Below are 24,150 nucleotides of genomic sequence, written 5' to 3' on the forward strand. Positions count from 1 at the left end.
TAACACGGTGAAAATGTGCCTCATCGAAATATTGGTTCTAAACCCCATGGACCAAATCAGTTTCAGAAAATTTAGATTTCATCCAAACTTTGCCCATCTTATTGTTTCTTCCAAACTTAATCGGGAATATCGGAGCTAGGTCTAAATGCGGCTATAGTTCATTATCGAAACTCCGCAGGTGAAATTACTACAACAGAGTCTTACAACTAAACCCAAAACGCGGAACAAATCAGATAACTATTTTAATATAAAAAGGGGGTTATATGGGGACTATCCCAAAAATGGGGCGAATATTAATAATTCTTGGTGGGGAGATTTGTTACCATATACGACTCCAAAATTTCCAAGCTGCAGCGAATTCGGTTGAAAAACGTGCTCAAGAACCCCAAAATACCGAAAATTCGGGGTACCCTTATATGGGGGCTATCCGAAAAAATTGACCTATATTGATAATTTTTTGTGGAAAGATTTGGTACCTATTAAGAGCTCAAAGTACCAAATTACAGCTAAATCGGCGGAATAATACAATCAAAAACTCCAAAGTACTACAAATTAGGAGGTACCTATATTTATAATTTATTGTGCAGACATTTAGTACCAAATAAGAATCCAATGTAGCAAATTTCAGAACTTGACCTGCCTGCAAAGACGACTCTATGCAAAATTTTGGCGATCTATCTCAATTCGTTTAGACGCTAGAGTGATTACAACAGACAGACGGATATGGCTATATCGTCATAGAATTTATACCCTCCACCACAGTATGGTGGATGGTATAAAAAGAGTAAAAATGTTGAAAATTTTTGAATCTAATGGATTATTAGAATTAATTCAAACTTATTAAATCTACATTAAATTATTAGACCAAACTAAGTAAATTATAATATATATACCAAAAATACCAACTGTATATGTAGTCTATCATTTCTTGTAACTCTCTACAAATTGTCAAAATTTTGAAAAATCATAAATCTCTTAAAAAGTTATTTGGGCATTGAACTATTCTATGTTAATCATAATTTAATAAGGATGCTGCATGAACACATGGACTCTGTCTTTTCAATATAGCATACAAATCTCAGGAGAAATGCCAAGAATATCATTTGAAATATGTTTCAAATTCCGTTTCATCATTCGCTTTTTGAAAATTGTATTTAACTGTATAGAGTACCATAGTGCGTATAAGTGTTGACAACATGTATACGCCACCAGTATCTTTATCATTTAAGATTGTTTCTAAATTGTAATAACGAAATATATTTTAAGAAAAAATATTTGAATTTTATCTGTTTCAGATTACCTCAATCAGGACAGATATACAAAAAACATGCCCCATAATTATTTTTTTTTATTTTGATATACAAATAGCTGTAGAAATATGCGGATTGTGCAATGACGCTTTGTCTAAACCTATAGAGCTTTGACATTTCGAACCTAGGTTGCTACTAGATGAGATACAAATATTTCGAATATGAAATAAAAAATTTAACATTGTTCTTATTTCTAAACAAACATATTTAAAAATCGGAGTACCACAAGTTGTATACGTATCGACAGTACGTATACGCCACCATTTGTCCATTATTTGGAGAAAGACAAAAGTTTCTTTTGGGAAAATTCAGTCAGAAGGACAAAATATGATTGAATTGCTAATATATGCTATCAAAATCTAATTATATGTATGACTTGAACCGTTGTCATTCCTATATATTTAGCCAAAAATTGCCTTTTTTTTCGTTTTACATAGAGGTCTTTGTATGTATTGACAATATGTATACGCCACCATTGCCACAATATTATTTTTTCTTCGACTTCACAATTTTATGATAGAAGATTTCACACTTTTTAACAGAGATGATGAATTTGTTTAATAAAATGATTAATAAATACATAAAATATGTTATATAATAGACATTTTTGTCTTCTTATTTCTTAATAATTATTAAAATTTAGTTGAGACTATTGGGTGTTGTTATTGAAATGATCAAAGAACCAGTTGGCGTATACGTGTTGTCAGCATGTATACGCAAAAATTCCCCCTTGTTTCAGTTTCGATGATCTTTCTAAGGAGGAGTTTTCTAATTTGCACCCAAATAGCTTTCAAATATGAATGAGTATCTGAATGAGTATCTTGTATGCGAAAAAAATCCCCCACTTTATCAGTTTAAATGAACTTTCTAATAAGGAATTTTCTAATTGACACCCAAATAGCTTTCAAATATGAATGATTTCAAATATGATGACTAATGACTTTAACAGATACTCCTATAAATTAAACCAAAAACGGTGGTCACGGTATGTTTATTATTATTTTTACAATAAGAGACCGTTGGTGCGTATAAGTATTGACAACATGTATACGCCACCATTCCCCGCTCATTTTATTTGCTTTAAAACGATGACATTCTAGTAGGATATATGCAATTGTTCGCCATGAGAAGTATAAAATATTTATAATATATACATTTTTTAATCCCAGACCTAGCTCATCGTGGACAGATTTCAATATCTTAACGAAGCTTTTTTCGTTGTAAAATTGTTCAACTTTAATTGGTCCCTAATATGAGTTTTATCAGCAGCCAAGTACCACTTGTGAGAAATCCTACATATTTTTTTTTTTTGTATTTATTTACAACACTTTTAATGAAAAAACTATAATTATAAATTTATTAAACAACAATGCGTTTTTATTAATTATTTAATAAAAAAAACTCTATTGTTTATACCACTATTCACACGGATAGTTATTTAATTTATTTATTATATAATAAAAAATTAATTTATTTCAATACATAAAAAAATTAATTCAATTATAATCAAACAATAACAACATATTAACATTTATATTGCAGGCATATATCAACGTATAGTGACACCAGCAACAACAACAACAAATACAACGACATCACTCTGCTATTGCTGCCACTGATTATAGCTGACTGGATAATTACAACAAACAAATAAACCGAGTCAAGTCAGGCAAACATTTTTCTTGCTGTTGTTGATTTTTTTCTTCTTCATTTTCCTGCTCTCTGTTCCCAGTCACATGACCTGCTTCGGCTGGTAAAGACTATTGCGGGACATGTCGGCGGCGGCTGCTCCTTGCATGCTACTCAAGTCAACTGTTGGCCTGTCAATTTAAATTTGAATTTTAAATAATGAACTAACATTTTCAATGACGTCGTCATCGCCATCGTCGTCGTTGCCATATGCCGGCTGGCTTAATGCATGTTGAAAGAAAGAAAGGAAGAGCCAAAAGGAAAATCGGAAAATAGTTGTGAGGCAAAAAACCCCACTTTAGCCACCCTCAATATAGAGGGAACGAGTCGGAGCCCAGTAAAACATAAAGAGTAGGAAAGAAGCCTCTATTTTTTCTGGGTCATCATTTGGATTGGATTACGTGCAACAAACTATGGTCATGTTTTTATGAAAGGGAAAATGAAAGAAAAGAGCAGTTAGCTGGCAGGGCCATTTACACTTTACTACAAAACGAGAAGAAGAAGAAGAAAAATAAACTAAACAATTGAAAGGCCAATAAATTTCGAAAACAAATCAAGTAAACATACACATATGAGTTTGACAAACAAAAGACAACAGAAGCAACAACAACAACACCTACAACAACAACGAATTTTTTGTTTCCTTGCTGGCCAAAAACTTTGTGCCCAAAAAGCCTCACATTCCACCCGCCCTGACAAAGGCAAACAGATTGGCCAAAAAACTTTATGGAGATTCATTCGTACAAAAAGACCACTACCACCAACAGTAAAACAAATCTTGACAACTGGCCAAAATAAATTTCTGAAATTGAACTAAATGTCTGCTGCCGTACGCTGGGCCCAAAAATAAATTCTCATCTCCACGAAAACACCCACAGCCAGTTCGGTTCGGATCTATTTCTATCTATGGATAGCCGGCAACAACAAGGAAACGGAAATAGCACAAGCCAAACAACGGATATACCAACGCCACACACACACAAACAGACAACAACAACAACATTTTTGTAATATTCCAACACACACATACGTACATACACAGACACCCGAACATAGAGCCTCAGCTAGTCAATGAGCAATGGCCAAAATTTTAAATTCCAAACTTGACTCTCATAAACTAAAAGCAGTTGCAGGCAAAGAACCACGTCATCAACGTCATTCGCATCAAGAAGAGAGGGAGGAGGAGGAGAAAGAGGAAGGGAGAGAGAAAAACTATATAAGCAAAAGAGGGCCAAAAAGTTTTCCCAAAACTTTTCATTGGCGAAATCGGCAGAATGAGTCACAGCAAAGGGCCTACATTCAAACAGATGGCGCCCAACATTATGCCACTTCACACATTAACACAAAATGCAGCAGCAACAACAACAAGAACAATATATCACAGCTAACATCAACAACACCCATGGTCCATATAATGCAAACACAACACCTGCAACCAGCTGACAACTATAGATCCCTAATAATGGAATCGACTACAAAGACTTATAATCCATCAATAACCCTGGCAGGCTCACCAACCAGCATCTCCTCTCCAACCTCCTCCTTATCACTGTCACTATGGCCCTCTTCATCAACACTCTACTCGAATTATAGCTGTTGTGTCTTAACCTATAATCTCTTTGCAGCCTATGCCGAGGCTGCCACACTACAGCTGAAACGTAAAACCTCACTGACAAAACTTTTCTATGCCGCCAGTGGTTGCTGGGGGCCAACAGCAGCCGGTCTGCGGCGTCACAATGATATGAGCAGTATTTGTTATCTAATACTGATGGCCTTTGTCTATTGGGGTGTTATGATACGGGCAGCGGTGGCCACGAATTTGGCTAACAATAATACACACTACGTGGCAACAACAAATGTCGTGGATGCCGCCTCAACTCTAAATGCCACAATGGAAAATTTCCCCAATAAAGATTTTCCTCTAAATTCACAAATCTTTGACCAATTTCCGACACACACAAATGCCAGCAGAGCAGTAGCAACAGATCTGAATAGTAGTAATACGTCTTCAAATTCTCAAGCTTTTCTATCTTTATCTACTTCTTCTTCTTCGTCACCGTCGTCGTCGTCACCTATCTCTTTGGATATTTTAAGCAATTATCAACGACGCCTATTAACACGTCGTGAAGCCGCCAATGTGCCTGATTTTGATGATGATGATTCCAGTTATCATGATGATGAATTTGATGAATATGAAACGTTAATTCGTAATAAATCTGGTAAGTGATAAATATTCTCCTACCTGAGTTCTTTAGGGTGTATGAGTGGTGACAACATGTATACGCAACAAGAACCACAATATTTTTGAGAAGTCAAAATTCTTTTGTGATTACTGCCAACCTTTGATCTTTTAGGTTTCCTTAGATTTTTGTTATGTTCGGCTCGAGGCCTAAATTTTAAATAGACAATATCTTACACAAACGAGATGGGAACCTGTTAAGCCTACTAATTTAGAAGGTACTTCGTGAGTACCACAGGGCGTATAAGTGTGGCTATATTTTAAAAATTTTCAATGTCGGACCCTAATAATTACTATGTCCTATGTACCTCATGAAGTATAACTGCTGACAACAATTTATTACAAATTATTTAAAACAGGATCTTTTTACACCTCTTGACGAATCACCAGGGCGTATAAGTATTGACAATATGTATACGCAAAATATTACCCCGTTTTTCTAGGAAACAAAAAAAATCGTATTTGAATAAATTTCTATTATAAACCAGTAAGGAAAGTAGTAAAGTCGGACGGGGCCGACTATATGATACCCTTCACCACTTTGGGTATATTCAACAGATGAATCCGAACAGACGTTGAAGGACCATAAACACGAAAATGGATCCATAAACAAGTCATTCTGCAACCTATACTAAATTTTTTATTTGGTCCAATATAGAGTTGCTATATATATATATATATATATATATAATGTGAAGCGATTTCAACGAGACTTGTAAGAGATTGACTTATATAAACTACAATTCATTGTACCAAATTTTGTGGCAATCAGACAAACTTTGGGTCTTTAGCGCACAATTTACATACACTCGGAAGAAAAAATATTTAGGAGCTATATCTAAATCTGAACCGATTTTCACGACACCTAAAACACATCATTCTAGACCAAATTCAGAATGCTATACCAAATTTCGTGCAAATCGAAAGATATATGGGGACTTTGGTACACCATTTACATTAAATCGGACGAAAATATATATGGGAGCTATATCTAAATCTAGATCGATTTTCAGGAAACTTAACACACATCTATCTAGACTTAATTCAGTACGCTGAGCCAAATTTCGTGCAAATCGAAAGATGTATAGGGACTTTGGTACACCATTTACATTAAATCGGACGAAAATATATATGGGAGCTATATCTAAATCTGAACCGATTTTTCCCAATTTCAATAGGGTTCGTCCTTGGGCCAAATAAGTGAGCTGTGCCAAATTTCATCCAAATCGGATAATAAATGCGACCTGTACTTTGTTTACAATTTAACATGGACAGACGGACGGACGGACATGCATAAATCGACTTAAAAAGTGATTCTATGCATATTCTCAAAAGGAACCATGTGCCTATCTCGTTTCCTTTTGCCTGTTACAAACATATGCACAAAGACATAATACCCTGTACCACAGTGTGATGAAGGGTACAAACATTTTATTTGTCAAACAATTTGAACTTATCTTATATCACTAGTTTAAAAAAATAAGCATACCTATACGTTTTGAGAACATGTATACGCACCAACTGATCCTTAAATTGTTGTGAGAACCTTTTTTCCTAAAACTGAAGTTTGAAATTTTTTTAAATAAAATTATATTTACAGTTTCTAAAATATTCTGCATTATCTAGGGCCAGGGAGTGTGGAGACTATTAACAACAAATGTATCTATCGTTCTTGAAAACGCATTTAATATCCATAGAATCGAAAAATTACCACTGCTGGAACACTATTCGCGACGCAGGCTACTTAAGATATCTTACAGGGCACGTTATAGCCTATAAGTTTTAAATAAATAATTTAATGTTAATGAAATGATTTCAATCGTATCCACTATATATTGAAAACTATTTAAACCTTATGAGCGGAGCAGTATAGTCGGACGGGGTCCATCATATAATACCCTACACAACTACTAATGAGCGACATGTTTTCGCAGATTTATATTCAGAGCGTGGGTAATATTTTCCGATATTTGCACACTCTTGACCGATTAGATGTCAACAGCTCTTCTGCAGCATCATTTGACCCGCTAAATATTGACCTCCATTATAATGACAGCCATTCGAATTAGGTGGTCAGAAGACTTACAAAAATATAAATGGGATCAATTTAAAGGTCAACCGCTCCTCTTGGATATGCTTTCGACTTATGTGGTCTATATCCTTCAGACTAAAAGGTGGGCTAAGACAAATATTTTGCGGCATCACAAACTCTTAGTGTCACACAAACATATAATAACCTTACAACATAGTCGGGTAACAATTTCATATAGAGAGAAAGGAGGAGAAAGAATAACAAGAAATAACGCGAGTTAGAGCCAATCGAGGGGTACAGGAGTCAGAACGAAGTCCGGCAATATTACCAACCAATAAAATACCAATCCGAAAGCTTTGGTGCAGACATATCCTCATATAGAGTTGAAAATGGAAACCAGATGACAGATAGAGATAGCGTTTTGAGGATCTGGAAGGGGCATTTAGCAAAGCTTTTGTAGCGGCGAAGAAGATACCTCAGAACCAATAACAGATGACGGTATAGATTGTATACCACCTAGCCATGATGAGATCGGAATATCAATTAATCGGTTGAAGAATAACAAAGCAAAAGGTACCGATGGATTACCAGCCGAACTATTCAACACAGGTGGACAGATACTGATCAGGATCATGCATCAACTGATTAGTACAATTTGGCAAGAGGAATACATGCCCAATGATAGGAACCTCAGCAACCTGTGATCTGTGCACAAAATGGCGACAAAAGGGCGAGGAATTAGTCTCCTTCCCATCGCATATAAAGTGCTATACAGCGGGCTGTGTGAAATACCAAAATCAGTGATATTATTTAATATTATCAATGCAGCTTCAGACCTAATCTTGGGATAGACTCACGAAAAACACATCGACACATTTCTGCTATTCGTCGACTAAAAATCCGCGTTCAACCGTCCAATCCCCCAAGAGTAGTTTACAGCCATGTCAGCGGTCAGAATTCCTGCAAAATTAATAATAAATAACAATTAAAAATAAATAACAATTTAAACAGTTAAAAGCGAAAAGGACCTCTCGGAGCCCTTTAATACCGAACGAGGATTAATATGACAGTTTTTCGTGTGATCTTTTTAACATTCAGCTGAAAAAGGTCATTCAAGATGCAAAGGTGAACAGATATGACAATCTGTATACCAAACAACACATGTTAATCGCCTACGCCGATAAAATCGGCATTATGGGTCGGACATTGCTAATGGTTACAGACACCTTTGAACGAATTGCCAAAGTGGGGCTGGAAGTAAATGACGGGAAGACCAAGCTGTTGGTATTAACGTGCAAGACGTCCAGTAGACTCAGGCCAACTGTGTAACTTGAGAACTACAGCTTCGAGGTAGTCAAAGATTTTACATTAAATTAATGACATCAGTTTTGAGATTCGGAGAAGGAGAGTGTTGGCCAACAGATCTACGTAAGGAATTTAAAACAAGGCCACCTCTCGCCTGACCAAACTCACACTCTGCAAGACGCTAATACTACCGTTATTGGTGTATTGATCTGAGGCATGGGTACTTGCGCAAGCAAATGAGGCCGCTCTTGTAGTTTTTGAAAGAAAAATTCTCCGAAACATCTACGGGCTGATCTGCGTCGACCACGAGTTGTACCATCTATACTTGGATGTCGACATCGTATCAAGCTGCATCGACTACGGTGGCTACGTCATGTTGTGAAAATGGATGAGAGTGGCCCAGTGCAAAAGGCATATAAAAGCGAGTCAACTGATAGTTCGCGTAAACGGGGAAGGCTACGAATTCGGTGTAGATATCAAGTGGAAAACAACTTCTTGGAATATGGTTTTTCAAATTGGAAGAGCTGCACGCCGACGCGCCTGGAAATATTTTTTAAGCTCGGCTTAGGGAACAAATGTTCTGAGTAAAATAAAAAAATTGCAAGTACGTCTATAAGTTCTGAAATGGGACCCATTGACACATTCCTTCTAGTATCTCCTCATAAAATTTTAAAACTTATAATTTTTTAATGTACATATGTTAAAGACAGAGGGTATAGATATATCGTGGCAACCCTATGGAAATCATATTGCAGGTCTTCTACCCAAGGAAAATACATGAATGGACTTCTAAGTATTGGAACTTAAAATAGTTTTTTATCTATCCATCTGCTGAAGATCTCTCGATTCAGAGAAGTACTATTTTACGTGGGCTTTGAAGCTCTTTAAATGCTCAAAAATATAGAATATATTCTGTCTATTGAAAACCTGTAGATTTCTTCACGAGGTCTACTATATATTTTTCATGAAAATGAACAAATGGTTTTTGAACGCTTCAACAGCTTTTCGAGGCAACAATAATCGTCAAACCTGCATTTTTCACTTGATTCTTGTATAAAAAGTAGTAATTGGGCGCATTTTGCCCCGTCAAAGAGGCTCTGATTTGTCTCTACAGACAAAAAAAAACAGTCAATCATTCACCTTGAAGTAATTCTTCCACGAGCAATATTCATTGGATTTGGCTCGTCTTCAAAGGTTTTTGATTTTTTCGGGCTCATATACATAGATTCATCAATTGTCACCTGTGATGATCATTTAATCGTCCTAGTGATCTTTTTGTTTATTGTCCCTCAATCCAGACGAGTATTTCTTTGGCGAGTGTCGACGTGTGCTGACTCCAACGAGAACATGCAAAATCAAATGTACTATGCTAGTATTTCTATCCAAGGATGCTTTTTCCTCCCATAATATTGCCCTCGTAACTTATAGATGCCCTTTATAAGACTTTCAAAAATTCGACATCATCCCCAATCATAAATGGCAAGCGAACAGTGACATATTGGTTAAGTTCGATGTGCCTGACACACACCAAAAAAAAAAAAAAACAAACTTTATTTTACAATGCCGAACAATTTCTCCGTTCAAAACTTTGTTCATTATCTAACGGTGAAATGATATATCCTGATTATTCGATCTTTCGCAGATTGCAAAATCATGAATCACGTCATGTAGTAAATTTTGAACTTTGATAACAACAAAAATTTGTTTCCAAAAATCCCATTCTTCAACAAATAAAATATCTATTAGGCATTGTTGTTATTGTTGTAATAATACTTGACCTTTTATGCAAAAGACAAAAGAAAGCCACGAACGAGCCAACCAACATATATGCATACCTATGTGTGAGCGTCTGTGTGTGTTGGTCTATCCTAAGTGCCATCGAAATGACTTTATGCATGTGTGGAGGGAAAATTGTTCAATGGTCCTCCTCGTTCTTTTGTTCTTGTCGTTGTTGTTGTTATTCTTTGAACTTTTATTGTTTGCATAACGTTTATCACAGTTTCATGAATTGTGTGTGTGGGTGTGTGGTGGTGGTGATCGTGTGTGTGTATGTTTGTGCGATTGTGTGTTTGCGTGAGTCTATATAACCAAAAAATGGCAGCATGGCAATATTTTCTGTTAGCCTTCTCCCCCGAAAAAATATCGATAAAGAATGTATGACTATACGGTGCTGCCGTTGTTGTTCTTGGTATTTTTGCCAAATATTTAAACTTTTATGTGTGAGTGAGTCCGTGTGTGTGTGTGCGGTCATAAATTATCTGCATAGATGCACAGGGCCAGTAAATGCCAAAGTTATGTGGGAGCGGTTAAGGTAGGGGGAGTAGTGTATAAACTATTATATAATTGTACTAACTTTTTTACTACGTCCCTGGTTTCAATTATATAGCCTGGGCTATATACAACTCAAAGTTAACTAAAATATGCACTCACATATATATACTCGTATATACGTGTAGGTGTAGTTGTACCTGTATTGGTGCTCCAACCAAATTACATTTAGTTTTTATGCTAACCAGGCATGTGGATAATTTCCTTTGGCAACATTGTGGTCAGGTTATTTGGTTTGGTTCGACATGTAAATATGGCCAATCTATGCCATGGTTTAAAAAGTCAATATTTGAGATTTTTTGTTGGGTTTGGATTTGTGTTGAGGAATGGGAAAAATAGTTTTCAAATTAATTGCGTATTGATTTAAAAATAAATTATACTGGAAAAGATTTAAAACCGGTGGAGGGAAGAAGTACCGTACAAATCAACTAGGGGATATATCCAAAACTATTCTGTCCAGTACGACATAAAAAACTGCAAACAGGATCCTTTACCTGGACAAAATTATTAGGTCTCACCACCTACATAACACACAATCAGAGGATACTGAATACCGTTTTGAAAGATAAACTTTATATTCATTCGGGAACTACAAACAATTAAAAAAGTCGTTGAGTTTGGCCGTTCCGCACTTCTAATTGTGTGCAAATAATTTGATTACGCTCGGAAACAATTACAGACCCTCAGTATGGAAAACTGGCAAGGAATTACAACATACTCATATAGAAAAATTTCTCCTATCTATTTTCTATGTAGGACCGGTTCTGGCCAGAGAAGAACCCTATTTTTTTAAAAAAAATGATACTTTAAATTTAGTGAAAAATTGACCAAATAAATAATGTTGCTGGTCGCTCGAACATCACGATATTTTACATGGAGAGGGATAAGCATGCCAGTTTTAATAAAGATCGGCCAATATGTGTCAAAAAGCCTCGAACTTGAAAGTGGCAAAATCTCTCTCCTATAGGCTATATATTAGTTTGGTGGAAAATCCATTATTTTTTTCGGCTGTACTGATAGATTTCTCGTAAAGTATCGATCAAACAATTTCAGATTTATGCTCGTTGGAAAGGTAACATTTTGCAGAAAAAAATATTTCGATGAATTACAAACGGAATGACAAATGTAATAAACCCTCTATACTATGGTTGAGGGCCCTCCAACGTATAAACAAAGTATAAAATAAGTTCTCTACATTTTTTGGTGACATTTTGACTCAGCAGACCTCAGTTGACCCATAGTTTTTTACAAATATTCTGTCCTTCTTTCTAGTCCCCTGGCATTATTTTTTGACGCCATAGAAATCTGTATGGCCTCTGGCTCTGACTATATAAGACGAATGTTCTCTGACTACTGAAGATCTTCCTGTAGTCTTGTGATTTCAGATGACATCCTAGTGGGCTATAGGCTATAGAAGAGGTATTCTAATTGTAAAAGACCTCTTTGTTATAAAAGGCCTTCTATGGGGTTGTTTTGATAAAGAAGGACTCCCAGAAGCTTTTATAAACATAACCGAGGCTGGTAGAAAGTCTCTAAGACCTTCCAAAAGTGTTTTCGTTATAGTATGGAAGCTACAGAAGACCTCTCAGATTTATTTTGCTTACAGAAGTCCTACTAAATGTCTTGGGGCTTTAGATGACCTCCAGGGGTCATTTTGTTATATAAGGCCTTCTCGAGCTAGAATAGCTAGAGGACTTTTTGTTATAGGGTTTCTCGTTATAAAACACCTCTCAGATATAGAAGATATCTGCAGAGAACATTTTGTTATATAAGGCTTTCTAGATCCTGGAGGACTTTTTGTTATAGAAGGACACCTAGGTGTCTTTTATAAAACAATTCCCCTGATCGAGGCTACAGAAGAACTCTTACTTTTCATTGTGGCTACAGAAGTCTTGTGGATTCAGATGACCACCACATTGTGATCTTTTAGAAGTTTTCTGCCAGTATAAAACCTCTCAAAGATATCGAGAGAAAACCTCTCAAATTTACTCTGTCTGCTATTCTCTGCCAGTATAAAACCTGCGAGAGTATTTCTAGTTATAGAAGAGGCTTTCAAACCGAAGAAGACCTTCCAGAGACCTCCCCATAGACCTTGAAGAGATTTTCTCAAGGCAACATAAGACCTCTCAGATTTTCTCTGGCTGTATACAAGAAGTCTTGTGGTTTTAGAGTTTCGGGCCATAGATGACCTACTAGAATTTTTCTGCTTATAGAAAATTTGTCTGGAGGTCTGTTGGCTAAAGAAGATCTTTCAGGTATAGAAAAGGCATCTCGAGATATTTTTACTAGCGGTCATAGAAAACTTTTCAAAGATTTTCTCTGGCAAAAGGAGATCTGCTAGAGGACTGATGGTTCTAGAAGAGGTTTAGTGAGTAAAGAAGACCCCATTTATATTTATTTTTGCTGCTGATAAAAGGTTTCTTATACCTTCTAAGGATTTTATCGTGATAAGAGACCTCTCACATATATTTTTGATATATCAGGTATCCTCCAATGACTTAGTAGATCTCCAAGAAGGCTTCCAAATATCTTCTAGAGGTTTTCTTATTAAAGCCTAGGTCTATGGGGCCTGTTTTTTATATAGAATATCATTTTGTGTTCATCAGGTTAGAGAAGGGCTTTCAAAATCTTCCCAAGGAAAAGAAACCCAGCTAGAGTTTTGTTGCGTATATAAGATGTCCATAGAGGTATTTTTTATTATAGAAGGCGTCGGCGAGGACTGAGAAGAATAAAATGCATTTCAGAGTTATTTTATCCTCCAAGGCCATTGTATTTCCACAAGAAGGCTTACTAAGACATTATAGATTTCTTCTATCTATTAGAGAATAGCTAAAAGTCTTTGGGCCCTGTTCATTATACAGAAGATCATTTGTATGTATGTTGGCTATCGTAGAAGTTTTCTGGCTGAAGAAGGTCTCCTATAAGTTTTTGTCATTTTATGGCCTTATGGACTTCTAGAGGTATTCTCGTCATAAAAATCCTATCAGTGATATCTGTGCTATGTCAAATCTCTGCAGAGGCCTTTGAATATGTTTTTTATTTACAAGATCATTTAGGGTAATTCAGGAAGTTTTAAAGATCTTCTAGATGTAGAACGATTTATTGATGTCTCCTAGATAGCCAAAGATTTTTTCGTTACACAAGGCCTTCGAGAGTAATTTTGGCATTATGGAAGTCATTTAAGAAGTATTGTTGTCTCTTACTTATAAGACCATCGTAGGGCTCTTCAAGATTATAGATGATTTCCAAATGGTTTTCTGGCTTACGAAGTCCTCTGACTTTAAAAGACCAATTGCAGGTTTTTGGCGATCTGCTTTAGATAAAGGACCACAGTGAATCCTTCAGTTCATAGAAGACTTATCTAAAATCTTCTGGGAGTGAGACGGCCTCCCAGATCTCACCTTACCCTTTTAACTTACCTTATCGATTTTCATTAAAACTTTTATTCACATTTATTTTTCTTCCCATTACAGCCAAAGGTAAATATATCGGTGCCCCATGCAATAATATGACATGTGAGCCCACTTTGTTGCATGTCACCTGTGATAAGGAGACACAAATATGCGGCTGTGAAAAAGGTTATCCCGTAACAATTGGTTTGACCAGAGGATGTGATAAACGTAAGTAAATAGAACTTCGTGAAGCTAATAAAAATTTGCTAACATTGTTTTATCTTCTTGCCTACTTCGTCGGTTCACCCTTTCCCCATTATACAGCCAAAAAACTGGGCGAAATGTGTTTCTATGACGAGACATGCCAGTTCAATGATGAAAACTCCCTTTGTGTTCAGGTGCGTCACAATGCCATGTGCCAGTGTGTGAATGGCTATCATTCGGTGAGCTTAAATAAACCATCACGTCGTGTCTTCTGTACTCCAGGTAAGTCGAAGAAGAAGAAGAAGAAAAATAAACTAACCATTAATATTCATTTTTTAAAGAACAAATAGGGAAGGGAAAAGTTATTTATTTTCTGTAGCAACAAAGTTATGTCTAGGATGTTTTGTTTTATAAAACAAAGGGGGAGGTTGGGAGTTTGTGATGATAAATAAACTTTGTCCTTATCCAGTAGAGAAAACTGAAAACGAAGTTTGAAGAAAAAAACAACACAAATCCCATCTAATTTATGTTGGAAGTAGTCCGCGAAGGAACAATGGGGATAATATAATAAATAATAGTTCGTGGTATTTTTAAAAATTGAAGAAGATGCGGGAAACTTTCAGGACTCTGCTCCATGGAAATAAGGCATCAAGGGATGGTATTCTAGATTTAAACTGTATGGGAAGATACAGGAGCCTTGAAAGAAGTGGGCGCTTTGATAACATTTTTAAGCAATTAAAGTCGTAAGGTATTGAAACATTAGGGTATCCTTATCCATATTCTATAGGACCTCTGTCAGAAAATGAACCCGTATTTAGAGGGAGGATATTAGTTTGAAAATGACCCCATCCTTTTCAGACAATTTGGAGTCTTTTATAAATGTCCGTCTGACTGGCTACTATCGAAGTGAGAAACTGTTTCCATTCAAATTTTGCCCATCTTAATATTTTTCTCAAATTTAGTTCAAGTTGGAAAATGGGGTATATCGGTACCTCCCCCACAAAATGGTCAAATTGTGAAAAAACCAATTTTATAATATTATGCGAACGGACTATCCGATTTAAACCAAACTTTGAATAACCTATTATCTTTACCAAATTTGCAGATAGGACCCGCTGGTCCATTCCTTATTTCAATATCAGACGAATGAAATGTCCGAACTTTCAACAATCTATTATCTTTACCACGCCCAGATCAAGTCCAAAGGTGGGAACCGCCTGCCCTCTCCTCTGGTACCTCCCCCAAAAAGTGTCAATATTATATAAAGTTCCAAATCTGAAACATCTTTGATAAAAAAAATACCTTATATAAAACAAATAATAAAACCTGTGTGTAACTCCAAAAACCTCGTCCGCAAACCATATGGTGAGGGTATATATCTGTCGGCAACACCGACTAACACTTCTTTACTTTTTTAATTGACGTTAATATTTTCTGGCCAAAAAAGAGTGTCCACGACGTTTAGACTTTATTTTTTATTTTGATTTCTTCCCTTCCTACGAAAAATTATAATTATCGTACGGTCGTTGGTCCCGATATGAGGAAAGGTTCAGTCCCTTTATAGGTATTTTGATTCCCTAGGACCATTTTAAGATTTGTAGATTCATATCTACATTCGTTTTTTTAAACCAAATGATACCCTACACAACTACAACTGAGCTCTATGTTTCTGCGGATCTTTATTACGAGCTTTGCAAATATTTCGCGATGTGTTTTCTTCCGCGGCATCTTTTCCGAAACATATTTTCCCGGAGTAAAAATCTACACCGTATGATTGAAATGTTGTCGTTTTACACAAAAAAACGTTAATTTGACCCGCTAACCCGTCCATGACAGTCATTCGAATTTGTAGGTGAGATCGTCTTCCCCATGGATAATTTGTGATGTTCGGCTTATGTTTGTGCATCTAGAACGAGTAGAAACTTAGCTACTTGTGACAGAACTTTCGTTCCATAAACCGAGCTTAAAAAAAATTTCCAAGCACTTCGGTCCTGTGTGCATCTCAACCAATTTAAAAGACCATTTTCAGAGATGTTGTCTTCTACTTGATCTTTCCATCGGATTCGTGGCCTTTCCTTCTGCGTGAACCAACACTTGGTTCGCTTTTATATGCCTTTTGAGCTGGGGCATCTTCAACCATTCTCACAACATGGCCTATCCAACGTAGTCGCTGCAGCTCGATCCGTCTGACTATGTCGATGTCCGAAAATAGTTGGTACAACTCATGGTTCATTCGACTTACTTAGACCATAGTAACATCTATTGGCCATCACTATCCTTCTCCGAATTTCAAAACTGATGTGATTAGTTTTATGTATGGTGGTATCAAGGTATATAAAATCGTTAACTACCACGAAGCTGTAGTTCTCAAGTTCCATAGTTGGTCCGAGTCTACTGGACGTCTTGCGCGTTGATACCATCAGCTTGGTTTTCTCGCCATTTACTGCCAGACCCACTTTGGCAGAATCTTTCTCAATTTGTTCAAATGTATCTGTTACCGCTCGCAATGTTCGACCCATTATTTCGATGTCATCGGCGTGGGCGAGTAACATGTGTTGTTTGGTATACAGAGTGTCATTTCTGTTCACCTTTGCCTCTCGTATGACCTTTTCCAGCAGGATGTAAAAAGGTCACACGACAAACTGTCACCTTGTCTGAATCCTCGTTCGGTATTGAAGGGCTCCGAGAGGTCCTTTCCGAAGTTAACTGCTGATCTTGTGCCACTCAAAGTTATCCTGGCTAGCCGTATTTATTTTGCAGGAATGCCGAACGTAGACATGGCTTTAAACACCTCTGAACGGATAGGGATGTCGAATGCGGCTTTATAGTCGACGAATAGATGGAATGTGTCGATGTGTCTTTCGTGGGGCTACCAGATCTGAAGCCGCATTGGTATGGTCCAATAATGTCATTGATCATTGGCTTCAGTCGTTAACACAGCACACTTGATAGCACTTTATATACGATGTGAAGGAGACTTATTCCTCTATAGTTGGTACATATTGTCTTGTCTCCTTTTTTGTACACGGGACACAGGATGCTGAGGTTCCATTCATTGGGCATGCATTCCTCTAGCCAAATTGTACTAATCAGCTGGTGCATGCTTCTGACCAGCATCTGACCACCAGTCTGGAATATTTCGGCTGGTAACCTATCGGTACCTGCTGCTTTATTAGTCTTCAGTCGATTGATAGAGCGACTAGACAAAATTAAGTTTTCGGTCCATTTCATTCTCGAAATATCATCGGATCGTCAACGAAAATAGGGGTCTTATTTAGCCAGATTCCGTCCTGCATGCAAAATTTCGTGACGATTGGTTCACAACTGTGGCCTGCGTCGTGTTTACAAATTATAATGGACAGATGGTGGGACTCAAGTGTAGATCGACTCAACTAGTCGAGATATGATCGGTATGCTCAAAAGTGGGTCTATGACCAACTCTTGGGGCCACACAAAAGCTATAATAATTTTACAACATAGTTGTGTAGGGTATAACTATTTATTAAAGCGAACTTCATATCCCGAGCAGATTAATCTATCCAGCTATGTGTGTCCTTCGGTCCGTCTGCCCCTTATAATTTGTTAGCAAAGTACAGGACGCAGTAATGGATCAATTATCATAAAATTTTGTACGTAGATCCGTTTCTGATCACAAGCAACACCACTGATAAATATCGGTTAACATTTAGGGAATGAAATGGACCAATAATGTTTGTTTGTTTTCCTGATCGCGTGAACAAGTATGGCTGCTTTGATGATGATACCCGGGTCAAATGTACCATGATTTTTGTGTGAAAAATTAGTATTTTTACGTGGTGTTATATCCCATTATTTTTGTGTTTTCCTATTCGCTCTAGAGATAATAACTAAAGTCTAGAGGTCATAAAGTTTTCATGCATAAAGGTCTCGGAATTTTGTTCCGCAGAAATTATCAATTTCCGTGATATCAGTCTCTTTATATTTCTTCGCTCACTGATTTTAAATATAATTTATTATTTTCATCTCTCTCCTTCTTCCTTACCAGATCTAGACGAATTAAATTCCGATCTGCCAACACTGTTGGGTGTATGCGTCGGCATTGGAGTACTGGCCGGTCTAATATGCATGGTTCTGCATCTGTTTAGTAAAACCAAATATCCAAGGCATCGGAATTTCGGTGATGCGAATTTACCGCCACCTATAATGTATTCAAGTGAAACAGGTAATGTTTGACGATTTGACCATAACACAACGAGACAAGTATCACACACATCCACACATACATCGGAGAGAAGAGAGAGCATTCACCGCTCTCTTCTCAGTCGCTGGCTTGTCAAACGACAAGCCTTCTTTACATTTGTAGTTGTAGCTCGTTCGTTCATTAACCCATTGTTGTCGTTTTTTTGTTTGGTTTTCTTTTTTTAATTTTCTTTCCAAAAAACAAAAAAAACATTTGCTCTTTGGTTTCTTTGTGAATCTGATGTCTCTTCACGTTCGCCAGGTATTCACCATCAACGCCATTACACAGTGCAATCCGGTCGTCCATCATCACGTTCGAGTATACGCTCCAGTGGCGGCTCAATCGGTTCCTATGGCAATCGTCGTTCGTCCACGGGTGGTGTTACATCAACAACGGCCGGTTCCAAGGGCATACTGGTATCGACGTCACGCACAGGTGCGGCTAGATCGGCCGCCATATTGCTTATATCGTGTCACTTGTCAACCTTATCGAAACAGAATCTCGCCTCGAGGGCGACCTCGCGCCAGACCTCCGGTGCTGGCTGCAGTGCCAATTCGCGCGACAACCTCGACGAGAACGGATCGGATCCGGGCAGTCGAAGTTGCGATAGTACCTTGTCGATGACACGGCACCTGCAAAAGCAACTGAATCATCAGCGTCAGTTGCTGAGCTTCGAGCTGTCGCCGGCGAAGACAAAAAATCATGATAGAGTTCGAGCCCTGTTGGGCCTCAATGGCATTGAGAATATCAATGATGATGATGAAGAAGAAATGAATAGTTTAGATAATGGCCATTTAGTAATTGGTGCGCTGCCGACACCGGCCAGTGAAACGCCAAGATTTGCGGTAAACGAACTTTTCCACAAACAAAAGCAAAACAAACAAAAAAACACAAAACCAAAAACAAACAAAAATCTTCCCATGAAAAAACACTCACACACAAACAAACCCAAGACACCAACTCTCTCTCTCAGAGACATTTTACACCAAACCAAAATCTACGTTCTCTCTTTCCTTCTCGAAAAGACCCCCAAAATAACAACAACTACCACATTTACCCATACACGTACACCTGTAATTTATGGTCATTATTCCAAAAACAACAACACCAACAACAAAATCGGAAAATTGGAAAAGCAAATATTCAAAAATACAACAATTCCCAAACACCTACTCTTTCCCATCCTCTCTTATACTTACATCCATCCAACCACCTACCCAACAACAAAAAGCAATGCAACACACATACATTCACACACACCCACATACACCCCAACACAACACAATTTACCTCTTTTTTTCTCTCTCTCAATCTCTTATCCGTATCCGTATTCTCGTATTTGATTGATGGTAGAGTTGGTTGCAGTTTTTTAGTGTGTTCTAGACTTGCTGATGTTGTTGTTGTTGTGTTGTGTTGTCGTTGATACCAAGAACGAGACTCTTGATACACCTATGTTGTTGTACTGCCTCCTTTAAAATAAATTAACTTACTTATCTATATCTACATATAATTTGTTTGTTTTTTTTTCTGTCTGTCCATCCATCCATCCGGTCATCCATTCATTCATCCGTCCGTACTTCGTATTGATTGTATATCGCATTATAAGATTGTAAATTGTGTATCGTGTATGGACAATGTTTGTATGTAAAATACGTACGGAGGATGCATTTAATTACGTTCGGAAACACCATATCCCACAACTATAATGAAAGAAGCTCTCCATATATGTTTACCAGTTGCAGAATTATAAACTTGTAGATAGGAAATATTCTAAGACCTCCAAAAAGTCTTCTATAGATAAAAGACTTCCTTGAACTTTTTTGAACATAAATGACCTCGAACAGCGCTTCTTACTAAAGACTATAATTTTCGTTAACGAATTTATTTTGAAATCCTAACTTACTAGATCTGTAAGGTCGTCTATCCAGTGTGGCCAGTCTATCCTGTGCCTACCAGATTTACTGTTGTATCAGATTAGTATGGCAATCATCATTGAAGAAACCTCCACGGAAGAAGACTTCTTCGAAAACTTCTTCTTCTAGACACATAACCAGTCCTTTCGGAAAATACCAGTCCTGTCTTAAGTACGCCAGAGTTCACGACAGATATTTAATTCTAACGATGGCTATAGCAAGAAAACAATCAGATGTTTTAGGTACGATGTTTTTTCGGATCATTTGGTCATTAAAACAAGGAGTGATATGGAAAGATTCCCGTACAATTTGGCTCAGGTCATTTATTTGGCTCAAGGACGAACCCTATTGAAATCGGTAGAGATTTCGATATAACTCCCACATATATTTTAATCCGATTTTATGTAGATGGAACACGAAATTTGGCATAGCACACTAAATTGAGTCTAGAATAAGTTTCGTGAAAATTGGTTCAGATTTAGATATTGCTCCCATATATATATTCGTCAGATTTTATGTACATGGTGCACCAATGACCCTGTATATCCTTCGATTTGCACGAAATTTAGCATAGCGTACTGGATTGAGTCTGGAATGTTGTGTGCTAAGTTGCGTAAAAATCAGTTTAGATTTAGATACAGCTCCCATATATAGTTTCGTCCGATTTTGTGTAAATGTTGCACCAAACTCCCAAGGCTTGTCCGATTGAGACACAATTTCGCAAAGCTTACTGAAATTAGTACAGGTTGTTGTACGTGATGTTATGTTGAAATCGGTTCAGATTAAGATTGAATGTAAATATCACACCAAACTCCCGATATTTGCCCGTTTGAAACAAAATGTTGCACAGCGTACTGAATTAGGTCCAAATTGATGTATGCAAAGTTTTGTGAAAATCGGTTCAGATTTATATACAGCTCCCATATATATTTTCCTCCGATTTAAGGTAAATGGTGCACCAAACTCCCAAGGCTTGTTCGACTGAGATAAAATTTCCCACATACTATCGAATTAGTTCCAGATTGATGTATGCGAAGTTTCGTTGAAATCGGTTCAGATTTATATATATATATATCTCCCATATATATTTGTGACCCATGAAACTCGCAATGATTGATGTATAGGAAGTTTTGTTGAAATAGGTTCAGATTTAGATATAGCTACTATATATATTTTCATTTGTCCAATTGAGACGAAATAAGGTCTAGATTGATATATGCATAGCGTATTGAATTAGGTACTGTGATGTTTTGTTGAAATCGGTTCAGATTTGGATATAGCTCCCATACATTTTTTCATCCGATTTCATGTAAATGGTGCACCAAACTGCCAAGGTTTGTCCAATTGAGACAAAATTTCTCACAGGTATTGAAATCGGTTCAGAATTAGGTTTAGGTCCCATATATAATTTAGTCCGATTTCATGTAAATTCACCAAACTCTCAATATTTGCCTGAATGAATATAGCTACCATAAATAATTTTACTCGATTTCATACAAAGTCTGTCCGACTGATACACATTTTTTATAGATTTTAAAATAACATGGGTTGATGTAAATTGCTTCAAATATCTATGTATATCATATATTTAATTTCGTACATTTCAATGGTCCTCCAAAGATGCTATGTTTGTTCTATCTAGAGGATATTGCATGTCAAAATATGGAACCGTATCAAAAATTATTGGCAAAGGTATTACCATTCAAGAAAACAGAATCCGCAATCCCATTGCGTTGGGAAAATTAAGAGACAATCTTAAAAATACTGAAAATAAGTCGGAATCTTTATATCAGGTTTATCTCCAAATATGAAACTATGTTTAATATTTTCTGCAAAAATTTCGTTTACCATCCAAGAGCTCGCAATCCAAAATTACAGTCAATTTGATGGAAACATTTGGCTAATCCTTTGAAATATCAAAAATGAAACGGAAGATCTATGCGGAAGCTATGTCAAAGCATTGAAATATATAAAAATTGTTCTGTAGAAATATTTATCAGCCTTCAGATACCGGAAAAGCCAAGCATTTCAGTATACCGAAAACGGTGCAGGGGTATGTGGAAATGTGTGTTTCACCCCCGAATAATTTGGAAATATTTGTAATCATCTAGGAACGTATAATGCCAAATTATAGCCACTTCGGTGCGAAAATGTGGTTAAAACAACATCAACAATGTCCCAAATGGTAGGGGACAATCATAGGACCCATCTATGACAGAACCGATAATTTTTAGTAGGTAGATTTGAAACCCAATAAGAACCAAAAAAATATTGAGGCAATTCGATTGAAAAATGTACCCAAGTTCCCAAACTAAAGAATATGTCGAGGTTTTGCAAACAGAATGACTAACTTATACCCTATACTACGAAAATATAAATCTGACATTAAACTCTAAAATATTAGAATAATGATTCAAACTAAAATAATGTACTAAAGTACTGAAATATACTAAATTTGGTAAAATTTTGTGGCATGCTAACGGATAGAGTTAAAAACTTGAAATTTGGAATGCAAATCAAGATTGAGAAGTAGGGTCAATATAAGAAGGTGATTTTGGAAGTGTATACTCCTGTATACGAAAAGTACTAAACTGTACTAAATTTGATACAATTTCAATTTGGAAAAAAGGGATGGAAAAAGATTACTGTTTGACTTTTAGATTGAGATATGGAAATTTCCACTTATGTGTACTAAATTTTGTACAATCTGGATTTGGGTGAACCGAAAGAGCTGGAATCCGGAAATTTGTAGTTAGGATCACTGTCAAGGTGTACAATTGGGGTATGTAGGCATTTTTGGAAATTAGTACTAAATGGTTCTAAATTTTGTACAATTAGATTTTTGGTGATACTATAGAGCTGGAATATTGAAATTTTGTAATAAGATTACTGTTGGAATATAGGATTGGTACAAATAAGTACAAATTTCCTACACTAAATTTGGTACAATTTGAATTTTTTTTATTGAGCTGAAATCCTGAAATCGGGAAATAAGAATTCTATTAGATGTATTATTATATAGGTAGTTTTTGAAATTTCTACTTATGTATACTAAATGGTACTTAATCTGGTACAATTTGGATTTTGGAGGACCGTTAGAACTGTAATCCTGAAATTTGGAGTTAGGATCACTGTAGGAGTATAGGGTTGTGTATGTGGGAAGTTTTGGAAATTCCTACTAAATGGTACTAAATTTGATACAATTTGGTTTTAAGTGAGCCGATAGAGCTGAAATCCTGAAATTTGGAATAAAGATTACAGTTGGAGTATATAAATTAGATATGTACATAGTTTTAGACATTCGTGCTTATGTGCACTAAATGGTACTAAATTTGACAACATTTTGCGTGAGCTGCAATTTGGAGTTAGGATCACTGTTGAGGTGTAGGATTTGGGTATATAGAATGTTTTGGTTTTGGTAATTTGTACTTATGTGTACTAAATGTTACAATTTGGATTTGGGTGAACCTATAGATCTCGAATTACGAAATGTGGAATTAGTTTTGGAAATAAAAACTG

At 36.5% G+C, this 24,150-nt stretch overlaps 1 protein-coding gene across 1 annotated transcript in view; it reads left to right on the top strand.

Annotated features, from left to right (window-relative positions):
• Positions 1–4,563: 4,563 nt before the first annotated feature.
• Positions 4,564–24,150, top strand: part of LOC133322090 (uncharacterized) — a 30,275-nt gene continuing 10,688 nt past the window's right edge. Inside the window, exons 1-5 of the mRNA XM_061531157.1 lie at positions 4,564–5,218; positions 14,377–14,523; positions 14,620–14,781; positions 18,524–18,700; positions 18,980–19,153. Of these exons, the coding sequence (XP_061387141.1) occupies positions 4,741–5,218; positions 14,377–14,523; positions 14,620–14,781; positions 18,524–18,700; positions 18,980–19,153 (1,138 nt within the window). The 5' untranslated portion in view covers positions 4,564–4,740. The remainder of the gene's footprint in view (positions 5,219–14,376; positions 14,524–14,619; positions 14,782–18,523; positions 18,701–18,979; positions 19,154–24,150) is intronic.

The sequence above is a fragment of the Musca vetustissima genome, unplaced genomic scaffold, assembly GCF_032173495.1.
Source record: "Musca vetustissima isolate MV318-11 ecotype Yass unplaced genomic scaffold, APGP_CSIRO_Mvet_v1 utg25376, whole genome shotgun sequence".
Taxonomy (NCBI): Eukaryota; Metazoa; Arthropoda; class Insecta; order Diptera; family Muscidae; genus Musca; species Musca vetustissima.